The sequence below is a fragment of the Nelumbo lutea genome, chromosome 2 (genome assembly GCF_056320005.1).
Source record: "Nelumbo lutea isolate HS-2025 chromosome 2, American lotus-T2T, whole genome shotgun sequence".
In the NCBI taxonomy this organism is placed as follows: domain Eukaryota; kingdom Viridiplantae; phylum Streptophyta; class Magnoliopsida; order Proteales; family Nelumbonaceae; genus Nelumbo; species Nelumbo lutea.
The window spans coordinates 68,694,583-68,721,751 of NC_142685.1; the positions used below are offsets into that span (position 1 = coordinate 68,694,583).

General features: G+C 35.8%; 1 protein-coding gene across 2 annotated transcripts; it reads left to right on the forward strand.

The window, feature by feature from the left end:
* The first annotated feature begins 494 nt into the window (after nt 1-494).
* LOC148871378 (nuclear transcription factor Y subunit A-10-like) lies at nt 495-16,984 on the forward strand. Of its 2 annotated transcripts, none has more exons than XM_088971031.1 (6): nt 495-839; nt 1,522-1,839; nt 9,327-9,445; nt 9,581-9,649; nt 15,132-15,269; nt 16,069-16,984. In XM_088971031.1, the coding sequence occupies exons 2-6, from the start codon at nt 1,596-1,598 to the stop codon at nt 16,462-16,464; spliced, it is 966 nt and encodes a 321-aa protein (XP_088827157.1). In that variant the 5' UTR covers nt 495-839; nt 1,522-1,595; the 3' UTR covers nt 16,465-16,984. The 2 variants fall into 2 exon arrangements, with proteins under 2 accessions (XP_088827157.1, XP_088827158.1); XM_088971032.1 differs by lacking the exon at nt 495-839 and adding an exon at nt 1,193-1,261.
* The last annotated feature ends 10,185 nt before the right edge of the window (nt 16,985-27,169 follow it).

Genomic DNA, 27,169 nt, shown 5'->3' on the forward strand with positions numbered 1-27,169 from the left:
TGATGTATCTACCCAACTAAAACATCGACTTTATAAAAATTCAGCTTGGCTAAATGATACTTAATTTGTGCCATCTAAAAATATTTATTAGACCATAGGTTGTAGTAATGGATGTAAATTGAAAATTGGCAATATAACTTTATTATGACTCCTGCTAAAGGTGAGCTAGTGGGGAATCACGGGCATTACAAATTTTGCATATTTGAACAAATTGAGAACCACAAATAGCTTTAACTCGTCCCAACTCCCATTTCACACATGTTACAAAATTACAATCAAATAAAGGTTGTGGGCTGAATTAAGTAGAACAAGAGGCTAAAAAAAGACTATATCCATAGGCCCCACAGAGCCGTATACCACCATTCATCCCATCATATGTCAATTCCTTATCCAACTGTTTTAATTGCTTTCTATGTGATATTGATATGTTTTTATTTAATTGTGTAAATTGTAGACAATTATGAATTGCTATGTTGAGCCATTTCTAACATTCACATATTGTCCCAACACTTTAATTAGTAAATTTGCAAAGAAGAATTGTTATTTTAGAGCCCAACTTGGAATAGATTTACAAGTAAACAAATAATCCAGAGGATGATCACTGGATCAACAATTGTATTAGACATTACTTTATTATTTACTGCACATAATACAAGGTCTTGCATGAAAGCTGAAGCTCATTGGTTGCTGCCGTGTTGTTCCATTACAGTTTGACGCATTTCTCTCTCTCTCTCTCTCTCTCTTCTTGGCTTGATATTACACCGACAGGCCTCCTGCCAATTGGGGTTTCTCTCCTTATGGCTTGTGCGTAAGACTTGAGCTGCTTCGCCTACTGAAATGTGAGCCTCTCTCTCTCTCTCTCTCTCTCTCTCTCTCTCTCGTACAGACATAGGTACAACCTATTGTCTAAATTCTTATGTCTCATGAGAGCCTCTGGTGGACTCTAGGACGCTTGAATCTATTTTGTATGCTTGTTCTTTCTTCTTCACATGCTCATACTTCTTCTTTTGGAGGCTCTTGTTTGACCTGAGTCTGAGTTGTCATTTGGGTTTCCTTTCTTTTAGCTAATGGATTGAAGATTTCTTGGTTCTCTCTAGTGAAGTGGCTGCGTTCTATGTGAATTGACATCTCTCTCTCTCTCTCTCTCTCTCTCTCTCTCTCTCTCTCTCTCTTCTCTCTTTCTCTCTCTCTCTCTCTTTCTCTCTCTCTCTCTCTCTCTCTCCTCCCCGGTGGGGTTTGAAGTGGGTTTGCCTGTTTACATGTAAGTTGATGTTAGTGCCTATAATTTTACCCATTCGCTGAAAAGTTTCTTATGATATATAGGATGTAAATTTATATTTACATTTTTAATTAGTCGGTTCTTTGCTCTTAGTCTGGATGCCCCTTTTGATTAAGTAAGGCTCTGCTAGAGTGTCTTGGTTATATCACACTGTAATCGATTTCAAGATGAATTTTTCTTCCTTAGATGGGATTTTATTCGGAAAAATTTTGCATAACTTGCACGAGAGCTTCTGGTTGCAGGTGATTAGGTTGAAACCGAGAGATATACTTGCTTCTCAAAACATAGTCCCAACTTACTTTCGAGGAAATTCAGGATGCAAACTCTTTGTTTCAAAGAACATGGAGGAATTGCCCGTAATCATATTTCTCAGCTGTCTCCAGTTACTTCCATGCCCTGGTGGAGTGCTGTTGGATCACAACAGGCCTCTGGAGAGCCATTTGGCCAACTGAAGTCTTTATCGGCGGATCATCCCAGTGGTGTAGACCAATTAACAGATGCTTCTCGGCAAGCTCAGCGGGGTGTGGAACAAAGTACTGCTCAGTTTACTATCTTATCTGGTAACCTTCTCCTTGTTTCTTAATATGGCATGCATGAGTCTTGGTGGTATTTGTTTTTCAGTATCAAAACATTGTCTGTTGCTATTGATAAGTGGATTTAAGTATGCAACTCTATAGATGACACATAATTGTTTTAACAAATTTTCCATTTTGATTTGTTAGTTTCCTTAATCGACCAAGAAAATTTGACCAGTTTTCCTTTTTCATAATGAATGTCTATTCTGTTCCTCCTCCCTCCAAAATTGAAAGAAAAATAGGGCAATCATGGACTGGAGGTAGTCATCATTTTTTAATGTTTGAGTAGCTATGGTTTCTCTTAGGATTAACCACCAACTAGAATGAGCACCTCACCTTATAAGCACGCATATGGAACTCAATGTCTGAAGTTTTATGTAACAACAAATCTCCCTGATACACATGAGGTCCATATGGTTGGTCCTACAATTCATGGGTTTTAGCTTGATTCTTGAGTCCTTAATTTGGTTACTTCTTGGGTTTCCTATTGTTTTAAATTGTATTTAATAGCTAGCACTTGTGTTTGAAAATATGTATTCAAGCTAGTTATAAGAGACATGATAGTTTCTGATTTTTATATTTTTTAGAAGTTGGTGTGGTACTTTGGAGAAGTGCACAATTGCATTGTATTTAAAAGGCAAATAACATACCGATTATTCCTTACTTCTTTGAGGGGATATTACACAACGAGGATGATGGTTAATTCATTTTTTTTAAACGAGGAGACTAGATGATGAATCTATATTTATATATCTCATGATCTGTTTAAACCATTGCATACATGCACTGTTGTCAAGGTGACAGTGTGACACTTTGGCAATAAAGCATTTTTTGATATTGCCTTGTGCCTCAGCAGCTCAGCTTGGTTCTTCTATATGGGAGGTGGAATAATTTTTTTGATGAATGAGGTGGAATAATTTTGTACATTGTATAGCTAAACCACATCATGTTTTAATTAAGGATTTGAGGTAAATAAGTATAAATTATGAAAGGGCATATCGATGTTTTGAAACCCCATTGTGTAGCCCTTCAAAAGAAAAAAAACCATAATCATGTTGTATATTGTAGAGAAAGTTATACCAAATTATATCATAGAGTATCACCAAACATAGAGAATTTTTATTCAAGATTCAACTGGTACTCATAATTTTAGAAGTAATGAGCAAAGAAGGATAAAGTAGTATGGTTCGAGATAATCTGCATAGTAGAATACCAACCAAAACTTTATTTTCTTTCTTTTTTTTTTCTGTTTTTGTTCTACCTCCTTATCTCTAATGACCACTGACATTTGAAGGTAACCTGTAAACCGTTACTGCAAAAATACTAAGCATAAGAGAGGACCAACCACATATACAACCTCCTTATCTCTAATGACCAAAACTTTATTTTCTTTCTCTAATGACAGGTTACCTTCTAATGTCAGTGGTTATTTCTGCAAAAATACAATTCATGGGTCCTGTATCATCTAGACCTTCCAATCCATATAAGAGATTATCAATAGATTGTCTGTATATTGGAGATTATTTCTTTAGACTGAAAACAACAATGGTTCATAGATGACCCAAAGGTCAGTGATCATATAACTGTTTGGAAATTTGGGTTTGAAAAATAAATTCATAATGTTTTAAATTCACATTCCTAAACTCATGCATGAGTTATTTGCCACCTTATCATGGTTTGGTACTCTGATGCTTTATGAAATAATTTATAGTCAAATAAAGACTCTTAACACCTAAAATAATGCTGATTACACTAATCCTACTACTGCTAAACAAACCACTAACTTAATGTAAGGAAACCAGAAATGACTATAAAGTAGTAAGTTTGTATAAATTACTGTAAGTAGTAATTTGCTCTTTATACTGATTACTATAAATTTTGATTTTACTAAGAAATAGTTTTAGGGATTGGAACTCAGTCCTACAACCATGTCTATGTTTCTTTTTGTCCTTTCTTTTCTTTTGGCACAACAGAAAACAGAACCTTCATTCAAACAGAATATATACATGTTGCTCCGCAATTAGTTGATCGCATAGAAGGCTTTGCAACCAATCCAGAATTTGATCATGAAATTCCATGTTCTGTTTAGCTATCTAGTAGCCATAATGTGGACTATGGAGTTCCTATCCCTGGGAATGTATACATCATTGCAGTCTGTAAAAAGTTTCATGAGATACAACACTTCTTCATATAAGGCCTGTTCATCCCACCTGAGATAGAGCCTAAGCATGGCCTGCAAAATTTTAGGTCTAATGCATTTCCCAACCCTACCCCAAAACCAAGGTCCAAACCCAAAAAAATGTGGGCCAAACAAGGAATTATCACCCTTTGGGAGAAGGGAGTTTACCTCTCCCTACTTTTTTTTGAATGGAAAGAATGAGAACACATATTGCACATTTAGAAGAAAAGATAGTGAGAGAGAAGATCACACTCTACCTACTGTACTTTATTTACAATTTAATCATTTCTTTTGCTGAAAGGAGAGAGAAGATCACACTCTTATTCTCATGTAACTAAAATAAACTTCTCATTCTATTGAATCAACTCTAAAATTTCAACTACAATGACTTTTGTTTATGGACTGAACATAAGGGCTCAGATCTCTCTTCATATACTCCAAGTTAGACTCAAAAACACAGTGCAACACTGCTTTTAACTGCTTCAGAATAAGAAAAACTCATGGGTATCCTTAAGGACAGTCAAATAACTAAAACTATTAGCTTAATCTAAGGAGACCAGAAAATACTTAAAACAATATATTGCAATTTTACTATAAATAGTATTAGAGAATTACTACGAAGTAGTAAGTTCAAAAGTTACTATAAATACTAATTTTGGTTTTTACTAAGAATAGTAAATTTCTAGAAGATTGAAATTCAACCTTTCTGTTCTATTCTTTTCTATTCTTCCTTTTTATTATTGTATGCTTTGGCTTTTGTTGTTGAAAGCTGGTGTACTTATTGGCCAGATACCTGCTTGCGTTAGCAGTCTGGTGTTTTTCTCCTGATTAATGAAATGTTATCTGTTATTAAAAAAAAAATCTAGAACAACACTCCTAGGTTTAAAGAACAACGAATTGAAATAGAGGTTTTAGAGTCCACCTTTAGCCTCCATACCAAGAACTTGGAACAAAAAAAAAAGTTCAAGAAAGAAGACATTGAAGGATCCTGAACCATTTTCAAAACATGAACCAACAAAATCAATATCTTTGAACCTTGCACTCTCTGTTTTGTCCTAATCAAGAATAGCAGATTCAAAAGAAACTCATAGATAGATGCAAGTTCAAGAAAGAAGACATTGAAGGATCCTGAACCATTTTCAAAACATGAACCAACAAAATCAATATCTTTGAACCTTGCACTCTCTGTTTTGTCCTAATCAAGAATAGCAGATTCAAAAGAAACTCATAGATAGATGCATGCAGCCATTGATGAACTGAACAACTTGTACTTTGATCCCTACTGCTTTTGTTTGTGGGAATTACACCCAAATCTTCATTTGGTTCCATATACTGTATTGATGGGGATCCTCCCATTATGAGAGTTTATATATGGGTGCCAAAAGGTGATTGTAAGGCAACCCATAAAATGAATTGTCCAGATTGTTCATGCATCAAAAACAATCTGATCCCAGCCTAATGTCTTTAAACCAATCGAAATCACATATCAACTCTCTGTCCACATATTAGACTTGTCAACCAGATGGTGTAGATCACTTAGAACTCAATGAGAACCAAAATCGATCTAATCTATGTTTTTTTTTTGAAGATAAATGAAGAAGAAAACTTATTAAGATAGAAATAGTGATAAAGAAGAATACAAAGAGGTTATAAGAAATCACCCAACAACTGAAAAAAAAAGCAACAACCTGAGATGCCCAAGAAACTTAAAACTAAAACAAAACCCGAAAAATCAACAAGAAAACCAGGACCCTTAACCCACCCACACTAACACTTCACTACCCATAGACAGCAACCTGACAAAACCTCGCCCAGGAACCCTTTACAAAGCAAGACAGGCTTACCCCACCCTTGTGAAATTTAAATAAAATCTCTCTCTTTTTCTTGACAAGCCTTCTATTGTTCTTAGCCCTCTTGTTGATTCCAATCCCATGTGAATCCCCTTTCAATCTATCAAACACCTTCGAGATTAGCACGGATCTACTGAACTTTTGTTGCCTAAATCTTTTAACTGCATTGGGATGACCTTTACTGTTCTTCCTTTTTCCATTAAGATCATTAATCCTTTCAAGCTCAAATACTGGATTCTTCTGTTGTTTAGGCCTTGTTTCATTCTGGAGCCTGTCATTTTTCTCCCCCTCAGCCTCTATAGAATCTTCAACGGGGCTTAAAACTTCCTTCTCGCTGTTCTTCAGGATTTCACTTGAATTTTCTCCCACTTAAAAGCTTTCATTGCAAAATCTTCTCCACCTAAGAAAAACAGCCCCAATCTCTTACCTCAATTTCGTTGTTAAAAGCCTCTTCCAGATCAGCTTTCCTTTTAATTTCATGAGTCTCCTCCACTATAATCTCTTCATCCTCCTCTTCATTCTCCCTCTCCTAAACATCCTTGAGCAGCTTCGTTCTATATTTCCTCCTTCTATGGAACACCTTTTCTCTATTAACCTCCTTCCTCTTGTTCCCTTCCCTATTTTCCTCTTCTTTACCATAACCATACTCTTCCATCTCCTTCCCCAAACAGATCTCATCGTTGCTTACTCCCTTCCTAGAGTTCCTTTCATCTTCCCCTTTCACTTCTTTCAAACTCTTTGGAACTCCCTCTCTTCCACCTACAGTGAGCAAATTAGCGCCTTCCTTGATCTTTCCAACAAACTGAAGAAACTCTTCGCCTTCCTGAACTGCCTACATCTGTCTAACACCAGCAGCATTTCCCCCTCCATTCTCCTCTTTATATTCTCCCAGAAGATCCTCTGTCGTGCTGTTAATACCAATCACACCTATGACCTCACAATGGCTTCTTATTAAGTGGGGAGATAAAAGACCAAAGTATCATCTAATATTTCCCCATTCTCACTGATCATGTGCTCCCTTAAAATTCCATGAGCTTCTTCCATAACTAGTCTAATATTCCCATTATTCTCGTTTGGCCCACCTTTTTTTCCCAGCCCAACATCTTTGGGCTGCACTGTAACAAGCCCACCTGAGTTTCCAAACTTTCCTCCCACATGGTCCCTTACCTTATTGCCTTCACAAGTTGTGCCTTTTTTTAAGAGCTTCAACATCAGAGGCTCCTCTATTAAACACTTCCACTCAGTTCATTTTAAAATTATTTGAAGATTTTTCCTTCGAAGGAAGTTCCTTCCTCTCCTCTTCGTCTTCCCAATTAAACTTCCTCGGAACTAGCTTCCCCTTGGCCTCTCCTTCTCTTCCACATGGTTCCCACCCTGCCATGTCATCTGCATCTTCCTCCCTCCATTCTTCCCACAGCGCCACTTCGGCTGCCGAGGCCAGCCACACCCTCTGCCAACATTTGCCGGTGAACACTTCCAAACAATGTGGAATAGACTTAGGTTTGGCGCATACGATATTTAGCCTCATTGTCTGTAGATAGGAGACATTCATCACCACCTCCTCAGACTTGTGAGACTTGATGGAACGCTTGCTCTGTCCATAGATTAAAGGGAAGTCCAAAGACTTTGATCTGGGTACACCTTGCAATGAGCTCCTTTTCATGATAAGCTAGACTCCAGTTTTCAATCCATGCCATTCCAACTCTGGTATTCACTGTGGTAATTTCATCCCGAAGATCATTGACATCCAGGATTGCTGCCTTATCATCAAATGGTAATATCAAAGCTTTTTTTTTTTTTTTTTTATCTGGAGAACCGCTGATATGTTTGGATGGTTTAGAATGAAACAAATGCCTGAGTCTTTCAAAAATGGACCTTATTAGCAAAAGGTATTCATGCTTGTTCATCTCCAAGGAATTCAGCAAAGTGTGCTTTTTCCCTGAATTACTCTCTGTATAAGCATACTAGATAGTTTTTCTTGTGTGCTCTTAGGGAGTTGAAACCCTGTTCAATCATGTGGCTCATTCTAGTTCTATGTACATGGATTCATTTGTGCAAGATCCTATATGAAGCATGGGATAATAAATTGCACTTTTTACTGACAAAAATGTTTATATCCATCCAAAAAAATATTATATTTGCATTTTTTTACTTAGACCATGATTTTTCTGTCATTTGCTGGACATTTTCTAATACTTGCAACTTCAGGAATTTCGTAGTTCCCACAATCTGATATAGATCAGATTGATCAATGGAGATGGAGGTGGAATAAGGATGGAGAATTCTGTCAAGTTATTTCCTCTCAGACTAGATGATCTAATAAGTTGTGCTTTCTGGCTAAGCAAATTTGGAACTCAATCTCCCCCTTGAAGCTGAACTTCTTGGTTTGGGCTGCTGTATGGAAAATGCCTTCCCAAGATAAACCTGATGAGAAGGGGTGCGCAGATCCAGGATTTGATCTGTGGCCTATGTGGCCGGGTGGTTGGGTCTGTTGACCATCATTGCATCCATTGCCTGGTGATCTGTGAATGCAGCGATCTATGAAGGATTTTCTGTTGGGTTGGAGCCTGCGTGAGCTTCTTTAAGAATGGGAAGTATGTTTGGAAGTTTGTTCCTGCTGTGGTGATTGGGACTGTGTGGGTAGAGAGAAATAGTACTCTTTAGCAGCAAAAGAAAGAACACTGAAGATCTAAATAGCATTACAGTGGGTAAAGTAGGGTCCTGGGTTTCTGTTGTTAATGAGTTCAGGCGCCAGAACATGTTTCTCTTCCTGAACTCCAAGAATTTTTAATTTGGTGCTTCGCTTGGGTGGGGGATGCTGGTTTGTTCCTGCCTTCTTTTCCCGGGGGCTTGTTGTACAATGCTATTGGTTAATAAAATCCTTAACTTAGCTTTTCTCAAAAAAAAAAAAATGGAATTTAGTATTGACAGATAAAGAAACCATTACTCTGTTAGTCACAAGGAAGTTTTTTTTAAGATATTCTTTTTGGTGCCACTGGTTTTCTCTAGTTTTTCTTTTAAGCATGTATTATAACAAAAAGATTCTGCTTGGCAGTGGAAAATTTTCCTGCTTAGGTTTTCCTCAATGATCAATCACAAGAACAGTACATTTGTAATAGGTCTAGGTGAAATTATTGTTTGATTATTTAAGGAAGTCTTCTCTTGATGTATCATGACTAAGGGAAGAAGAAAACAATAGGTGTATTACTGTCAGAAAGTCCACACTACAATCACAAGGAAATCTGCTTCCCATGTAAATATACTTTTATCAGGAAACCTTTTTCGGTTCATTCCTTGCTTGAATTTAGTGGGAGTTTTGCCTACATAAGTTTAACCGTGTGATTCTGAGAAGTTTCTGTTTTGTCATATGTTATTTCTTTTCTCATTTTTATTTCCCCGTTTAGAATTCTCCAATTTGACTAGTTTTGAAGTTTCTCATCCAGGTGATAGCAGGGATTCTGGGAAGGGGCAAAAAACTCAGCAAATTCCATCAGCCATTTCTCGACAATCATTCCCACCTGATTATCAAGCGTGTATTGAATTGGGGCTTGGTCAGCCTATGGTAACCTGCCTTCCTCTGTCTTGGCAATTTGCTGAATTGGCCTACTCCAGAAAAATCTTAATTTTGCTTGATTGGTTTTTATGTACTGATATGCTTATGGATTGCTTTTCTTATTGATGCATTTGCTATCTGTAGGTTTGTGCAAATTACCCTTATATGGATCAATATTATAGCATATTTGCAACTTATGGATCTCAACCAACGGTTAGTTTCTTTCTCTAGTTCTTGCCATCGTTCAGGAATTACTTATTTCAAAATGAATGAGAATGTAGCAACTGCTAACAGTAAAACTTTGTCCTGTTTTTATTCTGTATCAACATATTCGAATATGTTGTAAACATATTGGGTCCTAAATCTTCTATGTTGAATCATTGGTTTTGTTAGCATCACTTGCCTAACACATTTTATTTGTATATTATTAACCAGAATATGCTTATATATACATATGCATATGCATACACAAATACATACATACATATGCATGCATGCATATATGCAAATCTAAACTCTGAAAAAATAGAATATTTTAAAAGAAATCCATTAGCTCAATTGGTTAGAAAATCATTTTTTAAAAAGCTTGTATCCTTGTATGTTGAAGTCCTATTTAGGGCTTTTTTAGTACTCTAAACATCACATTTACAACCTACAATATAGTAAATTACCTATTCAAAATTAAATTGAATGGCATAACAGGATTCTTGTAGTTGATCCAGTGTTTTAAAAGCGAAAGGCACAAAAAAAGCGCAAGGGCCATTTTGCACCTGAGGTGCAAGGCACAAGGCATAACAGGATTCCTGTAGTTGATCCAGTGTTTTAAAAGTGAAAGGCACAAAAAAAGCACAGGGGCCATTTTGCACCTCAGGTGCAAGGCACAAGGCAAGGTGCATGCTTTTTTGAAGCAAGGTGCAAAAATGCAAAAAAAAAAAAAAAATCTAAATATTAAAAAAAATGCCAAAATTTTCAAAAAATCCAAAAAACACAAAAAATGCAAATTATTAAACAAGTTATTAATTAAAAATATAAACTTAAATTTTAAAATAAATGCTTTAAAAAACCTATTATCTCAAATTAAAATACATAAGCATAACATGTACAACATATTTAAAATGTTAAAAATAAAATTAAGCACAACATATAAAACATATTCTAGCATGTAAGCTCTTAATATCTTTAGTTTTTTCCTAATTGCATTACTTCAAATATCTAATATGATGTTAAGCCTTATGCATTCTTTGATTCTACAAGCGGCCTTTGTACCAAGCCCCTTGAGGCAAGCCCAAACAAGTACATATTAGGGTCTTAAATTCTTAATCCCTATAAAATAAGGTTTTATAACCTCAAGTATCTTTTAAAAATATCTTTTATTAGGATGAATGAATGAGCAACATTGGCAAATATGGGGGTTTTGGAGCTCCAGTTATAGGGAAGACCCTAGTATGGACTTATTTGGGCTTGCCTTGAGGGTTTTGATTGGGGGCCTGGGGACTCTGCCCCCAGTCCAGCTGCTAAAAACACACACAAAAAAAAGAGAAAAATACACAGATTTTCAAAAGGCACATGCTTGGGCTGAAGTGCAAGGGCGCACCAGGTGCGCGTCTTTTGAAAATACTCCGCCTGGGACCTGGGCAAGGTGCATACCCTAATATGCACCTTGCCTGTGTGCCTAGGCACGCCTGAGGCACACCTTTTAAATTACTAAGTTGATCCCTTATAGTTGTGACAAGGCATAGTTGAGTTGGGACCTATTCAAAATCAAATTCAAGGTTAATTTATCAAATATAGCAAGAAGTCGGGTGAGGTGCACTTACATAGTAATGTTCAGGTGAGGGACACCCACAAAATCGGCCTCATCTGTGAGCCTACCTTGTAAAACACTGAGTCCATGTGAAAGGATTTCTTATTATTGATTTTGAAAGAATCTTCTTGTCAAAGCCAGTATTCACCTTCTAGAAACTAACTTGCTTGGCCAAAACCAGAAATTTTGAAGAAATATGAGAAACAGAAACATGCTTTTTCCTTTTTTTTCTTTTTCCTTTTTCTTTTCTTTTGGCCCAATCAACTATCTAATCTACATTTGTGTAGATAATGGACTCAATTGCCAATTGTTTTAGTTTATGTGGGCACAAAAAAACTTAAACAATTGGCTGAATTAGACCCTAAATGCATGATCAATATTATCTTTTTTCTGGCTCAAGTAGGGAGAATTGGCTAATATAGGTTAGGACTGTCTGGAAGTAAGGGCCAAGATTTTCTATAGAATAATTCCTTATTCTGCTTGCTGGCTTATTTGTAGAGAAAGAAATAGGAGAATTAAGAGTGCTTGGTCTACAGTCTTGTCATCTATTTTGGTCTTGGACTTCTATGTTTTGCCTTGGGAAAACTCTTCATCAGGTTGTATTTGTTATATATATATATATATATATATATATATTAGGTATTTAGGTCAATTAGAGGTGATAAGTAGTTAAAACAAGTTTCAGGATCAAGGATCAAGATGACATAACTGGAGATTCTAAAGTTAACATTAAAGAATTAAGAAAGAAGATTCAAGAACTCAAACATAAATAAGAAGGTAACAGCTGGCTTGCTGGTTGTAGTGGAGACCTGGGACCAAATCCTGCACCAGGGTTGGGGGAGGGCTACCTCCCTTGTATAGTCCATTAACCTACCAAAAGAAATATAATCATGAAACATAAAATTCAAGAATTCACTGAATAGTGATCAATGAAGCTCAACTTTGATGGATACAGCCTAGGCAACCCAAGGAAAACAGGCATAGGAGTTTTTAGAGACAGCTATGGTTAAATTTTGGCAACTTACTCAGGTCCCATAGCAGTGGGGAACTCAGCAAGTTCTGAGGTGATGGCAGTAGTACTATAAGGGTTGCTGATACGGAAATCATTGAATCTGAAATATTTTGGTGGAAGGCAACTCAGAAATGTTAGTGAGCTGGCTAAAAAACTAGCTAGGAACATGGCAATTCCTGGAATATTATGAAAGAAATTTATGCATTCGCAAGTTAGAAGCAAGGTGTCCACAGATTAGAAAATATGCAAGCTGTGTCTATGGCCAAAAAAAAGGGGTCGTCAGACTGCAGTTGTATTAGGGAAATCTAATGGAAAATGCAATGTGAACAAAATGTGGGAGAGGTAGCTGCAGGCCAGCCTCTTTTAGGGTTGTGGAACACATGTACAATCACCTAAGAGGATAAAGTCAAGAAAAGATAATCAAATGATGTGAATCGATTGGTTATAGCACTGTTTTTCAGGACCTATTGGTTGTGGGAACTCAATAACAGCTGAGGTGCTACCTGTCTTACAAGGATTGAGGCTGGCAATGCAATTGAATTTAAAAGATATTGTAGTTGAAGAGGACTCTAAGGTTGTAATTAGCTGGCTTAAGAGCAATAGCAAGGCAGTGTGACAGCATAGAATATTGGTTATAGCACGGTTTTCAGGACCTATTGGTTGTGGGAACTCAATGACAACTGAGGTGCTACCTGTCTTACAAGGATTGGGGCTGGCAAGGGAATTGAATTTAAAAGATATTGTAGTTGAATGGGACTCTAAGGCTGTAATTAGCTGGCTTAAGAACAATAGCAAGGCAATGTGGAAGCATAGAATGGATTGGTTATAGCACTGTTTTCAGGACCTATGGTTGTGGGAACTCAATAACAGCTGAGGTTCTACCTGTCTTACAAGGATCGAGGCTGGCAAGACAATTGAGTTTAAAAGATATCGTAGTTGAAAGGGACTCTGAAGTTGTAATTAGCTGGCTTAAGAACAGAAAGGAAATGTGGCGGCATAGACAAGTAATCAAGGAGACAAATTCGCAGGCAAGGGAAGCCATTGTAACTTTTCAATGGGTGCAAAAATCAGCAAATGCTGGGTGATGCTTTGCACAAACAAGAGGTACATAAGGAACAAATGTTTAGGCTCAGATGTAATACTATAAATATGGGATAGGTGGCCGGTCTAGCCTATATGTTGGGTTCGTAAGCCTTGAACCACTTTGTTCTTTCTAATAAATAGCAATAAAGTTTTGTTACCTATCAAAAATAATAATAGTCATATGATAATCAATGAAAATCAAGAGGAACAAAAAGAGTTTGACATCTCCTTCTGAACAATAACTAGAATCAGATTCAAAGACTTTAAATGTAATCACCACCAAGAAATCACATAGATCACACTGTACAGAAAGGTTTCAGCTTTTTTCAGAAGTTGGTTTCATTTAATCAGCTCCATCACACCATTCTATCCCCTTCATACTTACTGACAAAACTTACTGTTTGTCTATTCCTAAATGAGTAAAACTTTGCATGATTGTTATCATAGATTGACGTGTTTGTAAATTTTGTCATGCCTATATGAATTTAAACGAGTTAAGTTGTACCCAATGTCAAGTTTTTGACATTTTAAAGAAAGGTTACAATTAAAGTTTTTCTTTTCTTTTCTTTTTTTTTTTTTTTTGAGAAAAGTTAACTGCACAAATAAAGTTATCATCCAAGTAACTTACTAAGGGAAGGTGACCATTTGAAAATGACTAAAGTGACTGAACCAAATGACTTATTATTTTGTCTTTAAGTGGATAAAATAATTAAATAATAAAAATATTTGAGACTTCGTAACAATCCAACTTATAGCTTCAATCATTAAGGATCTCACAACCTCCTTAATAACTTATTCACTAGAAGACAAAGACACAAGGCATTCAGTTCAGCCACTTCAGCTGTTATCAAATGGCTCTTAACTAAGAATATTAATCCTCATAATGTAATACTAGTTAAGTAACTAAAACTATGTAATTATGACTAAAGGAGAATCCATGTGGAAACCATATATGAGCTATAGGCCATCGCACTGGATCCATGGGACTCCAATTTAGATTTCTCTATCTTTTATGTTAAATAAACTATCAAACAGGTCTATATTTTGGAGACTACTTCATATTATCCATATTTCACCAGTAAATTGAAATTTGATCATAGACTCATAAAATTAGTCCAAATGCAGTTAGAGATCTCATTCAATCTGCTAGTTTGCAACTTCATTGTGCTATGAAATAACAAGGGAAACATTTCAGTTCCTATCTGTTTTACACCATAGATGAAACATACTTGTGCATCAGGTTGGGATGTGAAAGGTGGAGTATAAATTACATTCTAAAACCAGTTTGTTCATGACAGTGTGCCCATTAATTCTGTACATCTAAGATGCATTTGGTTTTGGTTTTGGATGGCATGGCACTAGCAGATTGGCCTTTGCTTGGAAAAATGAACTTGTAAAATGGTGCCTTGATAAATCATAAATATCAACATTGGCTAGAGATAGTGATATGGGTTCAATTGTAGGGGCCATTGCTTGGTGCAATGGTAAAATCTCATGCTCACAAGCACGAGAACAGGGGTTCGATTCTGAGAGCACTTTCATGCCCAGGACCAACATTGTAGTGTCCCTTTTAATTGTTTGAGTGGCTGAATGAGTTTTTTCTTCCCTTGTTTGGTTTACATTCTTTTTTTATAATATAATTCTGCTTCTTGAGTTTTCTTTTCAACCATACAGCATTTCAACAGATCTCTAGCTTTAATGAAACCTCTATTACTTATTAAAATGCATTAATCAACTAGAATTTAACGTCTAGGCATAACAGCTGATTATGGTTTCTCAATTTCAAAATGGATCAGGGTCGGGTGATGTTGCCACTGAATATGCCAGAAGATGGACCCATCTATGTTAATGCCAAGCAGTACCATGGAATACTAAGGCGTAGGAAGTCTCGTGCAAAGGCAGAGATGGAGAATAAGTTGATCAAAGTTCGGAAGGTACTGTATGCTAACTTTCTTGATTTTCCAGAAATTTGAAGAGAAAAGTTATCCATCTTTTGTGTCGGAATGCCTTTTTCTTAAGAAATGAACAGGAGCAGTTTCTATCCACCCTTGCCTTCATGCATGTGGTGCATGTGCACTTCCCAACCAATTGGGGGTTTTAGCCTACATTTAGGGTTGTAAAGAGCCAATTTGCCTGGTTCATTCATGAGCCCAACCTGAGCTTGAATTTGTGCTCGTTTGGCCAAGCCATCCTGAGCCATGCTTGGTTGGGCTCAGCTTCGTTTAAGCTTTTCTCACTTAGATTAGATATCATACTATATGTCATGTATGCATTGCATAAGTACATATAAATATTACATTTTTTTTGTTATTCTGTTCTTTTTATGTATATTTTTTAAGAGCCTCAAAACATAGGCTCCAAATTTGGACTTCAGTGGTCCAAATCTTGGCTCATTTTCACTCCTACCTAAGATCAAAATATCATGTAAAATAAAAAAAATAAAAAAAAAAAACAAGCATGAGGTCATATATTAGTTCAGGGTCCTAATCCGAGTTGGGCCAAGCTTGGCTCATTAATGATCTTAAACATCTGACTGGATTTTTCTGAACCATTCTCCAATATATTTGGCCTGAATGTTGAAAAGAATGTATTAGCCAGTTGTTTGGTACCATTTGGTGAGTGTGATATGATCTTATTGGCCTAGAGTAGAGATCTTAATTATGAACCATAGAATGGTATCTCAAACCTTCATCCATGTAACATGGATCTGAACCACAATTTTATGCTCCACAGCCATATCTGCATGAATCACGCCATCTCCATGCAATGCGTCGGGCAAGAGGATGTGGTGGCCGCTTCCTGAACACAAAGAGTTCAAAGGGTGGGAATGACACAGGCAAAACAGGCAACAGCCAACCCTTTCAGCCTTCTGGATCCCCAAGTTCTGAAGTTCTGCAATCTGAAAGTGCAAACGCAAACTCATCGAAGGAGGCCTCTGGTGGTGGATCAAGTCTATCAGGATCAGAGGTGACTAGCATGTACTCTAGAGGGGATTTTGTTTGTTTCCAGATTAATCGTCTCCGTCCATCTACTTTCCACTCAGATATCAATGATAGTGGACAGGGAACTGGGATACCCAACAAGTGGGTTGCAGCAGCAGATGGCTGTTGCAACCTCCTTAAAGTTTAAATGCAAGGTGACAAATGGGGTTGTACGAGTTGTATCATCAGCTTGTTTGAGCTCTGATAAGATAACAGTCAGCAAGCTCGAGAGCTGAGCATCATCCCACATAAACAACCCCATCCTTGCTGCAACTGAATGGAGGAGCTCTGTTGCAGTGCTATCTCTGGTTACTGCAACAGGTTTCGGTCAAGGGATGGTCCCCACCACCATTTGGTTGTTATTAGGCAAATCATTCTTGGCTTGTTTGCATTAAGGTCTCCGTCGCTCAAAGCAGTCTCACCATCTCAGGGCTGTCAAAAGTGACAAGGTCCTTGATGTATTGTAAAAAAAACTGAACCATTTGTTAGTCCCCACTGGGTTTGTTATGGTGGTTTATGAGTTCAAAGGACATGAAGGTGTGTTTCAGTTGTGTTTATGATCCTCAAAATGATGTTGAAAATGTGTGGTTTTGTGACTTATCTAACTTTAATGGCCTTAGACTTACTGATTTGTGAAATAATGTATGAGAAGACCATTTGTTCTGTTATTTTTCTCCGTCTGCACTCTGATAATGATTTGCTGTCTGTATTCTTTGACTGCAAATTAGGGAATATTCTAACCCGAAGAAAACAGGGAAACACAATTCTCTTCGGAGTTATGCCATTTTACATGTCGCATGTGCAGTTTGATTTGTACCGTACTCAGATCTGTGCAAATGAGGTTCTTATGTTTAAAATTGGCCTGTGATCAATGGAGCCATTGATCATTTTATGGAAATTAACCAGAGGGAAATGGATTCACTAGGTGTCTGGTTTTAGGTCAACCATTCTCACCCACCTAGTGATCACTTCACAGGACACAGGCCAGCAGGCCCAGCACAATGTGCCAAGCCCAAGCCTCTTTTGGTGTTTCTACTTTCTAGAACCCGGTTCTTAGATTATGATTTATGAATAATTAGCCGACTCTTTAATTGACCTAGAAAATCGTCCGAAACTGGGTAATAAGAATAAACACTTATTGGCATTTGCGAAAGAAGTCCAAAATAAGTATTTATTCTGAGTATAGGCGTTGGGGTAAAGAATTTTGGTATTTTTGCTTTTAAAAATACTAAAGCATAAAGCACATAAGTCCAAAATAAGTATTTAATGGATTTTTACTTTTGTACTCCAAAAATACTAAAGTACAAACTTTCAGTGACGATTTTTACTTTTTACTTTTGTACATTCTAAAACAGAGTTATCATTTTATGTTTGGCAAAAGCACTTCTGTTTGTGCTTTCAGTGACGGTTTTTGATGGTTTAGCGGTCTGAGACCGGCGCGGCAGTCTGATTCCAACAACGGTGAGTAGAGATAGGGTGGAGAATTTATTGGAGGGTGGTCACACGTGACTACCTGCTCACACGAAAACGGAAGCACTATTTTGCCAAAAGCACAAAGTATGAAAAGCCGATTTTGTGCTTTTAGGGGTTTTTGTACTTTTAAAAGTATGAAAGTAAAAGAATAAAGATATAATACAAACGTTATATTGTATTTTTGTACTTTCAAAATATACGAAAGTACTTTATAAAAATCGGCTTAAAGTTCGGGCTTATTTTCAAGTGTTTATTTCTTTTCTGGCCTCTTGGCCTGCCACGCCATTTTGAAAATACCTATACTGTCTCTATTTGAAATTAGAACCTTTTCACTTTCACTCATGAGCACTTTGAGAACTTGTTAGAATAAGTTCTAAATTTTTCAAATAAACACTCCCATTTTTAGGACACAATTGGTTAGACAAATGGCACAATTGGTCCGACCTCACGGTCAGACCATTTGGTCCGTTATCCAATTCATTTTCAAACTTTGCAAATAACCCGGGTCTGACCACTGCAAAGAACGGATGTTCATTTTCCTTTCTCTGTTGTTAAAGACCATAGGAGTCCTTTTGTATCATTAGATGTTATTGATGTATTGGGTGGATCTAGTTCCCTAACCACTCAGTGATATCTAAAGTTATCTTTGGTTTGAAGAAAATGAAAATGCATGGAAATGAAGGGAAAAGTAAGAAAACCTTTACAAACCTTGTATAGGTTTTCCTGTCTTTCTTTTTTTTTCCCTATCTTTTCCTTCAAACCAAATATAGCCTAAGTGGAAAGTAGATGGGCGCATGGAGACGATCAATCTTAAAACGAACAAAATCTCCTCTAGAGTACATGCTAGTCACCTTTGATCCTGATAGACTTGATCCACCACCACCAGAGGCCTCCTTCGATGAGTTTGCATTTGGGCTTTCAGATTGTAGAACTTCAGAACTTGGGGATCGTTCCAGAAGGCTGAGAGGGTTGGCTAGTGTTACTTGTTTTGTCTGTGTCATTCCCACTTTAGGAAGTGGCCACCACATCCTCTTGTTTGCCTGAGATGGAGTGATTCATGTTGATATATGGCTGTGGATAGCACAAGTTGTGGTTTAGATCCATGTTATGTTACATGGGTGGAAATTCGAGATACCATTCTATGGTTCATAATAAAGATCTCTAGGCCAATAAGATCATATCACACTCACCAAATGATACCAAACAACTGGTTAATGCAGTCTTTTCAACATTCAGGCCAAATATTTTGGATTAGCTGAACGCTTTAGCCACTCAGCGAGCTGTGGAATCAATGATGAGGTTCCACGACAGTATTAAATTCATGGATTCTATTGTAAAAGATGTGAGCCCCATGTATTTAATAATGACCTTATAATCGCACCGAAAAGAACTGCTAAGGTTGAGCCCCCCATAATACCTTGCAATATAATCACACCAAAGCTACCATTACCAGGCCACAGACAAAAAAACAAAAAGAAAAATACAGAAACTCTCATCCATATTGATTTTAACATAGGTTGAGGAGGGTGGCTGACAAAAAAAAAGGCTGGAATCCTTGCTACTCTGAGGGTTTGGGGGGGAAATCGTTTCCATCTCCATCATCCTAGCAATAACATCTATAGTGAGTTTAGGGTTTGGATCAGTTCCATCAAATATAAATTTATTTCTGTTTTTCCAAATGAACCAAATGAGAAGTAAAGAATATTTCAGCAGAAAAATCTGAACTTTTAAGAGAACTTTTGCAACTAATAATTCAAGAACTAACCATAAATCAAAAGAATCCAGATTACCAAAACTTGATGTTTTACAATTCAAAGCACTTCCAAACTAGTCAAGCACAGGGTAGAGTTTTCAATACCTTTTTTCTTCACTAAATTTTCTTTAACAATTATACCATTCCAATAACATTTCCAGATGAAGATTTTAATTTTAGGGTTTAGTTTCAGTTTCCAGATCTGTTTCTAGTGGCTCGTACTCATAGTTGGACTTGTCCTAATGTTCTCCCTCCTAATAGTTCAATCTGTTACTAACTGCTTGGAAACATAGTAAGCCAATTCAATGGAGAATTTCCCACTCTCATTTAGCGCCCAAGTTAGCTTATCTTTCCAAGTGTTCGAGGCTAAAGGGATACTTAGGTATTCTTAGCCACATTTTCTAAAAACATGCTTCAAATAAGCTGCTCATTCCACCCTCTCTTGGACTCAAGCATCAGTTGTTAACTTTGTCCATGGTCAGATTCTTAATTATGAGACCCATTATTCTAAATCCATGAAGCTTTGGCAACCGTGGTTCTTCCCACACTTTAACTTCAGTTCAACTGTCCAAGAATTAATAGCCTAACAGGTGCCTTTGCAAAGCACTTCTATGCCAGGTACCAAGCTTTTCCAACCTCAAGACCCCCTTCTTTTTTTAAGTTTAGGCTGTGTTTGGTTGCAATGCAAATAAATTTATACTGATGTGAAACAGTGGCAGTGCAAATGATTTGAGTGTAAATTCTGACCTATTCTTGTTTCAAATTTTAGCTTATTTTGTTTGATTGTATTACAAATGAAGTAAATTAAGACATGAAGCAGAACAAAGTAAAACCCAAATAAAATTTGCAGTTTTTTCATTTGCACTCTCATGCATGTGTACTAGCGCAAATAAAATTGCACTGCAACCAAACACAGCCTTAGCATATAAGAAGATATTCTCCTTTAGGTATTTAGCTCTTATAATCTAGCCCATAAGTTATTTTCTTTTGTGCAAAGTCTCCAAGCTTTTCTATCTAGGAGAGTTGCATTGAAATAATAAGGCTATGTTTGGTTTGAAGGAAAAAGTAGGGAAAGGAGCTCATGCCATTTATTAGTTTTTGCTTTAGATCTTTCAAGTAATTTGAACAAAGCTATTTTTGACTTCCCAAGCTCCACTCTTTTCATGTTTAAGTATTTAACCATGATCTTCTAGTGGTGCCAATACATATTTCGACTAAAAAAGACTTCAAATTTTGAGAGATTTATCTTTTGTCTCAAAGTAGTTTCATAGGAATGGAGGGTTTCCATAAGAACTTGTCTCTTAGCTGAATGTACCCTTGAAAATAAGTGTCTATCATCTACCAAAAAACAAATGTAAGACCACTAGGGAATTACTATTCATTTTTATTCTTGATATTTGATTTGAATTAATAAATACATTTAAATTAGCTTATAAAACTTTCAACACCAAAAGAAAAAGGTAAGAAAAAAGAGGATCTCATTGATTTAAGCCTCTCTCAGGTTTTATGTCTTGGGAAGGGGAGCCATTGATTAGGATCTTGTAGGAAATTGTAGTCACACACTCCATAACCCTTCCTATCCAAGTTTCACCAAACCCCAGTTTCTAAAGGGCTCTCTTCAAAAAAAAGGCCACTTTACCCTTTCATAATCCGTACTTATGTCAAGCTTTAAGGTTATCCATTACATCTTGCCTTTTGTCTTTTTCATGAAATCAATTATTTCATGAACCACTAGAATATTATCCTAGATCAACCTTCTTAGAGGAAAGGAACTTTGGTTTATACTTATTAGCTTATCTAAGAAATGTTTTAGTCTATTCACCATAATCTTTGAGATAAGTTTATAAACTGTGTTGCGAAGACATATCGGTATGTAATGAGCTTCTGTCTCAGGGTTTTTAACCTTGGGAATTAGGGAAATAAATGTAGAATTAAACTCCTTCAAAATATGCCCTGAAATAAAGAAATTCTTAATTGTACAAACATTTGGAAGTTCATCTGATCTAGGAACCTTCCTTGGAGCCATTTGAAAATGAGACTCAGTTATTTCTTGTTTAATGACCTCTCTCTCTTGCATTCTTACATCTTTTCTATTTAACCTCTGCTCAACACAGTTCAGACAATCTTCAATGTTCCCTGGATTTGAGGTAGAAAAGATCTCCTAAAAGTGGTTCAAGATATTTATCTCAATCTTTTCATCTACTTCTATCCAAGCCTTGTCATCAATTTTAAGTCTCAAAATTTTATTTCTTGTCCTTCTCTTTAGAGTGATTGTATAGAAATATTTAGTATTTTTATCCCCATAACTCAGCCAATTAACTCTATCCTTCTTGTGCCACACAATCTCCTCTCTTCTCAACAAGTAATCTAATTTTCTTTCTAGGAACTTGATTTGATCTGCACTAAATTGATTTCCTACCTTATGAGACCTCTCACTTAATTCATCTTTTAGATCCTTTATTTAACTCTGCACCTTACCAAAAGTATCTTTGTTCCATTTTCTAACGCTATCTTATATGCTCCTTTTTTTTTTGTTTTAATTTAAATTGATTTAACCCAATGATTTGTTGATTCTAGGAATTCAAGACAACTTTCTCACATTTCTCATGATCAGTCCACATCTCCTCAAATTTGAAGTTATCTTCTTCTCTCCTTGAATTCCCTATTTTGTTGATACAAATTGGAGCAGGGCTAGAGGCTAGAGAACGTAATATTTTGTAAGAAGCTTCATTAAAACTTTGTATCCATTCTTTGTTTCCTACTGCTCTATCTAACATTTCTCTAACCAATTTTGTTTTATCTCTTTTATTGGACCATATGAACCAAGGTTCATGGCGAATCAGATCTTGGAGGCAACAATCTGTAAAGAACTCAATATATTTTTCCTCAAGTAATTTAACTACACCTTTTTCCTCCTTCCTTTTTATTCTTCCATAATATACTATTGAAATCTCCAAGACAAATCCAAGGTTCTTTAACTAACCTAGCCATCTTCTTCCATGTTTCCAAAGCAATTTACTTGCTACTTTTCTTTTTCTTTTTTTTTTTCTTTTTTTTTGGCTCACTATAAATAAAGGAACAACAGCAGACACCTTTAATTTCATCCTTAACCGAGAATAAATCAAATACTTATCAAAACATATAACCTTTAGATTAACATCTAAATTCTAGAAGAGCACCAGCCCTCCACTCAGACCTCTTGAATCAACCCCCCAGCAATTCCACCCGTCAAAAACTTTAAGTATTTGTTACAAATCAGCACAGAGGTTGATGTCTCTATTAAAAATGAAGCTTTTGCTCTTTCACAAGTTTGATCCTCTTGTAAGGCATGAATTATCAAGGGGGAACCCAACCCTTGACAATTCCAGCACATAATTTTCATTTTCCTCTTGGGTCCTATTGTGGAACATGACTAGAGGTGTAAATCGAGTTGTGCCATGCAGCCCATGCAAAGTGCAGGCTGGACCGGGCCGTGCTTTCCTCCCCTGGGATACTTCGGGGGGTTGGCCCGACATAGGTGGGCTGCGGGCCGTTTAGTGGGCCTGGCCCATGTCAGGCTGGGCTATGGGCCAAGCCTTGGGCTTGGGCCGAACCAAGCCAAACTGTTTTTCTTTTTTTTTTTACATTTTGATTTTTTTTTTGCTAAAATACTTCACTTTCCTTAATTCAATAATTCATTTGAGCTTTGGGAACAAATTGAAAAATACAAAATGGACAATAAATTGGAAAATTAAGAGTTTTATTTCTTGAATTTGAACAATACAATGGTAAATGCACAATGGATGAATGATATATAGAAAATGGAATAAAATATAAAAAAATATAATACAATTATAAATTGAAAATAAAAAATTACACTATTGAAAAATAAAAACTAATATAAATAAAATTGAAAAAGTTACAATAATTTTAAAAATTAAAAAAAATTACAATAAATTGAAATATTGAGTATACAAAAGAATAAAAAATATTAACTTCATTATTTTTCTTTAAGTTCCACCTCCACCTGTATCTTAATCTAATCATCTCCTTGATTGTCATTATCTGATTTAGGTGAAACATCAAGTGCAATGTCATGCCCTCCTTTGTCTCGTAATCTATCTTTAGCATCCAACCAATCTTTAAGACAGATGCATATTTTCAGACTTTCATCATTCATACAGCTTCTCTTATTGTCTAGCACTCTAGTACCTGTACTTAAACAAGACTCTGATGGAATTATAGACTTTGGAGGGGTTAGTATATCACGTGCTATGGCAATAAAGACTGAATAGTTTTTTTCATGTCCTTTCCACCTGGCTTAAATATCAAAATTATCTCATCCCTCATTGTTGAATGATTCAAATAAAGTAGAAGCACTTGCTTGTAAATAAAAATTTTTAGTAAATGAACTGGTAGTATAGATTTTTGGCTCTTATGTAGTAAAGACCGATTTTTGTCTCCACTACTGGAAATGGAACTAACTATTTCAGAAGTGGAACTTGCACCTGTACAAGACTTTTTTATGTCCATCTGCTTGAGATTCATATAAACTATACATTTTAAATAATAAATTATTAACTTCTTCTATTTTATTTCCAACTTCAATATTCATATTTTCACAATATGATTCAAGTAAAATTTCTAAACCATCTTTCCTAATCCTAGGATCTAATATTACAACTAAGCAATAAAGGGGAGAAATTTTCTCCCAATATTTTTTAAATTTCTTTTACATTATTTCAATAGTACTTTGAAATTGTGGATTTTTCCTATATTTTGCAAAATGTTCACTAATTATAAATAGTTGATTAACTGAAAGGCAACTAGTTGAGTAATAAACACCTAAAAATTCATTAGTTACATGATAAAAAATTTGTAAAAAAAATATTTTATACAAATTGCTATTTCCCAATCTTCCTCACGTATAGGATCATGTGGCATTTTTGCATTATAAAAATCAGTAAGATTTGTTTGTAAGCAATACAACTTTCTATCATAGAATAGGTAGAATTTCATCTATGTTGAACATCTAATACAAAATGTTTATATTTTAAACCATAATTTTGACATTAATATTTAAATTCTTATTTTCTTGCTCCAGAACTTTTAATATATATTATACAATTTCTATTTTTAAAAATATGATGAGAAATAATATTTAAAGCATCTTGAATGCATAAATTTAAAATGTGACATGCACATTTAATATGAAATAATTTATCATCTAAAAATGGTTTTAATTGAAAATTTTAAATATTTATTACTGAACCATTATTATTAGCATTATTAAAACTAATAGAAAAAAGTTTATTTTCAATTCCATAAACATGTAAAGTATTTAAAATACTTGTATAAATAATTGGGCCAGTATGTGGCCATTCAAGCCTAGTAAATCTTAAAATTATTTTATGTAAAAGCCATTTTTCATCAATAAAATGACTGGTAATACAAATATAACTTATGTTAAATCTAGATGTCCAAATATCACAAGTAATTGAAATTTTAGAATTAAGATTTGATAACATGGAAATTAAATTTTGTTTATATGAATAAAAAATTATTAAAGAATTTGTTCTAATAGAATCTTCAGTTAATAAAAATGGATGTACAACATGTAAAATATATTTTGCTAATTCTTACCTCATTTTTTCTTGGGAATATTTAAAAGTACAAAAAATCTCACTTCCTATTTGTACTCGTGATGTTTCTTTCCCTTCTTCTTCTTTCATCAAATGGCGTTTCAAATGTCTACCAAGTGGCCAGTACCACCACTACTACGTACTATAGCTAAATTCACTCCTACATTTATGATAAACGGCTCTCTTTCCCTTTCCCTCAACTTCCTCTATTTTAAATATTGTCCAAACTGGGCTAATCAACCTAGTGTTCTCCTTAGGTGTGGGAATGTTGGCAATATCAGCAATAGCATCCATATCGACGTTAACACTATCATATTGTGGCTGAACATCGACACCATCGACGTTGACTACATTGGGGAATTGGTGTCAAGAGCAAGAGGAGCTGACCATTTTTTAATTATAAAAAAATTAAAAATAATTTAAATGCACTTCCCCAGATAGCTGGTTTGAAATTTCAACTTGATTTCAACTATTAAAGCCTCCAAGTCTCTCAAATTGCTAACTTGAAATTCCTGAGTAGAGAGAGTATGAGAGTATGAGAGTATGATGTATGAGAAGATATTGAAATTCGATAGAGTATAAGAGGCAGAGAGAGTATGAGAATTGGTGTGATGAGAATGATGGAGGATAAGGCTATTTATAGGAATTGAAAATAATTTAATTAATTACCCAAAATACACTAAAACTAACTATTTTTAGTTGTTGGGAGGGGTATTTTAGTCATTATAAAGTCATTTATTACTTTACCTAAATACCCCATAAACTAGTTGTTATATAGTTGTTGGGTGGCATTATTGTCATTTTATCTCTCCAAACCCAAAATACATAAATACCCCCTATATAGTTGTTTATAGTTGTTGGAGGGGTATTTCTGTAAAAACCCCCTAAAAAGTTGAAACTAACCATTGGGGGAGGGGGGGTCTCCAATGACTAGTTCTTCGGATGGGTTGAGTGCGGCCCATTGTGGGCTTACAGGCTAGCCGTGCTAGCTCATAGGCCACGAGCGGCATGACACGACAACGCGGGCCATGCCAACTGGGCCCACCGACCTAAAACCCCAAGCCCAGCACGGCCCATTGGTCCATACAATCGTGCCGGATTGCAGCATAGCCCATGAACCATCAGGCCGGATTGGGGCAGGCCAGCTCAAAATTGTAATAACCCCGGCCCCGATTTACACCTCTAAACATGACCTAGAGCCCACTTATTATTACATTACATACCACAGCGCACAAAGTCTACTAGGTTATAACCAATTTTTTAACAAGCTAATTAAAAAATAGGAGCTCTCAAAAAATATAATTTTAAAAACCAATCATTGCTAGCAAATTCTTGAAAAAACATTTTCTCCAATTGATTTTTAATTATTTTTTACATCTTTTTTCCAACCTAATTTTACTTCCAAATCAAAGTCATTAATCCTATTTTTATTTTGAGAGAAATTTTCTTTTTTTTTTCTTGAATTTCCCTCCACTTTGAGTTATTTTCTTCTTTCTAACTCTTTCAATCAATTTCTTGTATTGATGAAAATAATAATCATCATCTACCACTAGAGCATTAAAACCACTGCTTATATTCGGTCATTTTCAGCTTTACTAATAGTTTCTCTTTGAACACAACTAAAATCAATCAAACTTAGGCTATCGTTAAGATTGAGGAAGTAAGGATATGGGGTATTAAAGGCACAATTTAAAGTAACAAAATCACTCGCATTTTTCTGAAATGTTTTCCTCTTCCCCTTGTTCTGTATTGTCTTCATCAACCTCCACGTTTGCCTATGAATCTTGGTTCTAGTTTCCATCAGCTTTACTAACATCCCTTGACCCGCTTTGAGCTTTTTGGTTTGACCCACTTCATAAACTTGGGTCATATTTTCTCCCTGCACTTCTGACATGACCTTTATCACTATTCCACTACGTCTTTTTCTTATTCTTGTCCCATCCCTCTTCCATCGCCACTTCAGCATTGTTGGGTCGAATATTTCCTTTTCTTTATTCTTTATTGTT